The sequence below is a fragment of the Orycteropus afer genome, unplaced genomic scaffold (assembly GCF_000298275.1).
Source record: "Orycteropus afer afer isolate SDZICR_OR568_19922 unplaced genomic scaffold, OryAfe1.0 scaffold00245, whole genome shotgun sequence".
Classification (NCBI taxonomy): domain Eukaryota; kingdom Metazoa; phylum Chordata; class Mammalia; order Tubulidentata; family Orycteropodidae; genus Orycteropus; species Orycteropus afer.
Window position 1 is genome coordinate 1,101,351 of NW_006921832.1, and position 4,267 is coordinate 1,105,617.

At 43.4% G+C, this 4,267-nt stretch overlaps 1 protein-coding gene across 1 annotated transcript in view; it reads left to right on the plus strand.

Moving 5' to 3' along the window:
* Positions 1-4,267, plus strand: part of KALRN (kalirin RhoGEF kinase) — a 1,074,930-nt gene that overhangs the window by 540,797 nt on the left and 529,866 nt on the right. Inside the window, exon 10 of the mRNA XM_042782122.1 lies at positions 1,793-1,915. Coding sequence (XP_042638056.1) covers positions 1,793-1,915 — 123 coding nt within the window. The remainder of the gene's footprint in view (positions 1-1,792; positions 1,916-4,267) is intronic.

Below are 4,267 nucleotides of genomic sequence, written 5' to 3' on the forward strand. Positions count from 1 at the left end.
TGGGCAGCTAAAAGAACTAACAAATCTGTTCTGGAGGAAGTGCAGCCAGAATGCTCCTTGGAAGCTAGAATGGCCAGTGTTTGTGTCACCTACTTTGGTCATGTTGTCAGAAGGGACCATTCCCTGGAGAAGGATATCATGCTTGGTAAGGTGGAGGGTCAACGAAAAAGGGAAAGAGCCTCAATGAGATGGATTTACACAGTAACTACGGTGATGGGCTCAAGTATAGCAAGGATCATGGAGCTGGCACGGGACCAGGCAGTGTTTTGTTCTGCTGTGCATAGGGTCACTATGAGTTGGAGATGACTCGACTGCACCTAACAACAACAACATACGTATATGTATATGTATATGTATATGTATATGTATATGTATATGTATATAAAATACTGTGAGCCTGATTGTAAAAGGAAATTGTGGTAATAAATGAACTGGGTTTTTATCTTTTGCGAACACTGAAAGGCAGCACTGAAAGACACTCTGAATATTCATTTCAGAAGAGTCTGTGTTTCTCTAAGGAGCTCTGGTGGTGTAGTGGACAAGATATTGGGTTGCTAACCAGAAGGTCAGCAGTTCAAACCCACCAACTGTTCTGCAGAAGGAAGATGGGGCAGTCTACTTCCATAAAGATTTACAGCCTCAGAAACCCAATGGGGGGTCACTGTGAGTCAGAATCAACTCAATGGCGATGACTAGAATTACTGAAGATGACATTTCAACAATAACAGCAAAATCAGGAGAGTGCATTTTTACTTAGCTTTTCCACAATTTGCTCTCATAATTCTGTATTGCAAAGGAAATGGTAAGTATCAGCAGGAATGGGACAGAATCAGTCCATTCAGGAGAAAACATATTGGTCAAACATGACCAAGGTACATGTGCCCGATGGTCTATGTATCTTGTTAAGAATAATAGACTACTTTGAGAGACTTATAGACCATGAGAATCTCAGCCTACATGACCCTGGGACCAGAAGAAAAAGTTGGTGCTTGGCTACAAATACCAAACACTTGGAAAGGGATCAAAACACTGATATCTATCTTTCTAGCTAGCTATCTGCCCTGGATAGAGTGGGAGGAAAATGTGGAATCAAATTAAAAAACATAAGAAAGACCAGGATTACTGGTCAGATAGGTACTGGTGAAACCCCCAAGACTATGGCCCCTACTCATCCTTTGGACTTGGAATTGAAATCCCTCCCATGGCTTAACTCTGAGTCAAATAATAGGCTTATGAGGTAAGCAATTACACTAAGGAGATGCACTCCTTAGCACTGTCCATGATGGGACATCAGAAGGGTGGCATTTGTGTGGTGAGAAAGCTCGGGAGGCAGGAATGCATAGGTAAGAAGGACACAGGGAAAGGGTAAGCACAGGGAAGAAGTGGAAAGAAAGCTGTTACTGTGGGGAATGTAATCAGCATTACCAAACAAAATGTGTATGGACTGTTGAATAGAAAACTAATCGCTCTGTAAAATTTCACACCAATCATAATAAAATTTAAAAAAAAAAAATTCATTCACTGAAAAATGTGAAGTAGTGTTGAGGGAATATTCTAAAGATCAAAGAAAATGACTTGAATTTAGTTAAAGGTAAGACCATATAACCAATGACAGTAATGAAATTCCTATTTTCTTTTGAAGGGATACAGGAGATTAGACATTTCTGCCAGGACTGCTACTTTTTGATTGAGGTGGGGGTAGGATTCTAGCATTCATACATGTTGTCATAGAGGTTCCAAAGTCTTTCCATCTGATAGGAATTCATTATTTCTGTCATCCTTCTCTGACTAGGTGTTGGACTGGATTGAAAACCATGGTGAGGCCTTTCTCAGCAAACACACTGGGGTTGGGAAGTCCTTGCATCGAGCCCGGGCCCTGCAGAAGAGGCATGATGACTTTGAAGAGGTGGCTCAGGTGAGAAGCTCTGCTTGTTTGTGTGTGTATGTGTGTGTGTGTGTGTAGTGGGATGGGGAAACCAGGGTTGTCATGTTGGTATTTGGTGGGGTATGTAGGTTGATAGCCCATGGTTTCTAGGCTGCCTTGTCCAAATGATACAGGAAGATCTTTGTCTGCTTTTCAGTCAATAGATGAATGACACATAGACCTCTTGTTTACAGTCTTCAAAGAAAGTCTTCCTACCAGCATGATCTAAAAATGCCTTATCCACAGGGGGATGCTAGTGGGAAGGATTGACAAATTTAGAGCAATCATTACCCCAGGGCTACCTCTTATAGTTGTCTCTGCAGGCACATGAGAGTAAAGAATCAGCCCAAGCTCTGTTTGCACAGCTGTGTACCTTCCAAGACTTAGAAGGAGAGATAGATAGCACTTGCTTACCAAGCCACGAACCTGCAAGAACTGAATGTGCCCAGAGAATGTACCTTTAATTTCCACATTGTATCATCTGTAATTTGCCCAACATTCAATCTGTTGGCTGAGCTGCATGCCTAATCCAGAGAGGGCACCATTTTCTAATTTGTGCAAAGATGTTGTGTGAGAGGCCCTGGCCATTTATCTTAATGGTGGGGTAATCTAAGAGGATTGCTGCTCAGAGCCTCCAACTCAAACATTTTGTCCTAACTCTTTTATATTCTGCTGTTGGGGAGTTTTCCCAAATGAATCCTGAAAGTAATCATTTGCAAGATGAAGTATGGCTGTCCAGTACTTTTTGTCAGGTAGCTCCCTAGTATGATCAGTTTCAGTGGAAAATAAGGCTCTTAGGAATAAGGCAGGGGAGGGGTAGCTGGGCCAGGGCATCAGTATGGCAGAGAGGTAGGAGCTGCCAGAGTAGTGAGAATGACAAGGCTAAGTCATGACTTTAGCCAGAGCTGGCTCCCAGCCCTCAGTGTTGGTGCCACACTGGGCATTATGTAGAACCCAGACCTTCACCCAGGGTGGCTTCCAGCTCCAGACAGAAATGTGCTGTAGATACAAAATGAAAGGGCTTGTTGAGGGCCAAATGAACCCATTGGAGGGTAGGAAAATGACGGGAACATTACTTGGGGAGCTCAAGTTGGAAAGCTGAAAAGTGAGAGGTGCTGTAGGAGCAAGAAAGACAGAGTCCACAGTGACCTGAACTCAAGGAATGTGGGTGGACTGGTCCAGTGTGTGGGATGAAGAATCCCTCATAGCCACATGAGAACCTTCTGCAGAATGAGCTGGACTTCACCAGCACAGTAGGGCACAATAAGCCCCAATATGTCTTCTGGTGAACATGGTGTAGCCCAGATCCAGTATCTCTGAGTGGCCAGGCATCTTGGTTGCTTCTCTAGCCTGCTAGGGGGTAAAGTGTGAGAGAAAGCCACAAGTGTGCCCTGTCTTTTGAGGGTTCAGGTAGCAGTACCAAGGACAGTTGCTTTGCTGTTGGAGTACAGCTGTCACATAGCTTTGGTGTTCCTGCCTCTGTGCTTTCCTGTGGCTCAGCCCCTCCTCACTTAGGAAGGATATCCCCAAAGCCACTCACAGGCAAGGCCTCATCTATTCCTCCATGCTCTTTTTCTGCTGTAGTCTCATAAGCAATGCCAGCATCAGTTATAGGCCTGTGAGAAGGCTGTCATTTTTGTGTGTTGTTACAACCAAGCAAGCAGCATGGCCACCTCAACTCCAGCCCCATTTCCTCTAATTGTTCTACTACCTTCTCAGTAATACCTAATCCACCTTTCACATGGGAACTGCCTTTCATTCGGCAATAGATACACAATACCTTAGATGCACATATTTTTGAGAGCTTAACAGATCTGTTACATATTTTACTTCACACCTGTCATGATTGATACTATTTTTTGTTATATTGTTGCTGTTCTTAAGTACCATTGAGTTGGCTCTGACTCATAGTGACCTTATGCACAACAAAACGAAACATTGCCCAGTCTTCCACCATCACCATAATCCTTGCTGTGCTTGAGCCCATCATTGCAGCCAGTGTGTCAGTCCATCTCATTGAGGGTCTTCCCCTTTTTCATTGACTCTCTAGTTTACCAAGCATGATATCCTTCTTCAGGGACTGGTCCCTTCTGACAACAGTCTGGCCTTTCTCGTTTTTAAGGAACATTCTGGCTGCATATCACATTTGTTTGTTCTTCTGGCAGTCCATGGTATTTTCAGTATTCTTCACCACCACCACAGTTCAAAGATATCAACTCTTTTTCAGTCTTCCTTATTCATTATCCAGCTTTCACATGCATATGAGGCAGTTGAAAATACCATGGCTTGGGTCAGGAACATTTTAGTCTTCAAAGTGACATCTTTGTTCCACAACACTTTAAA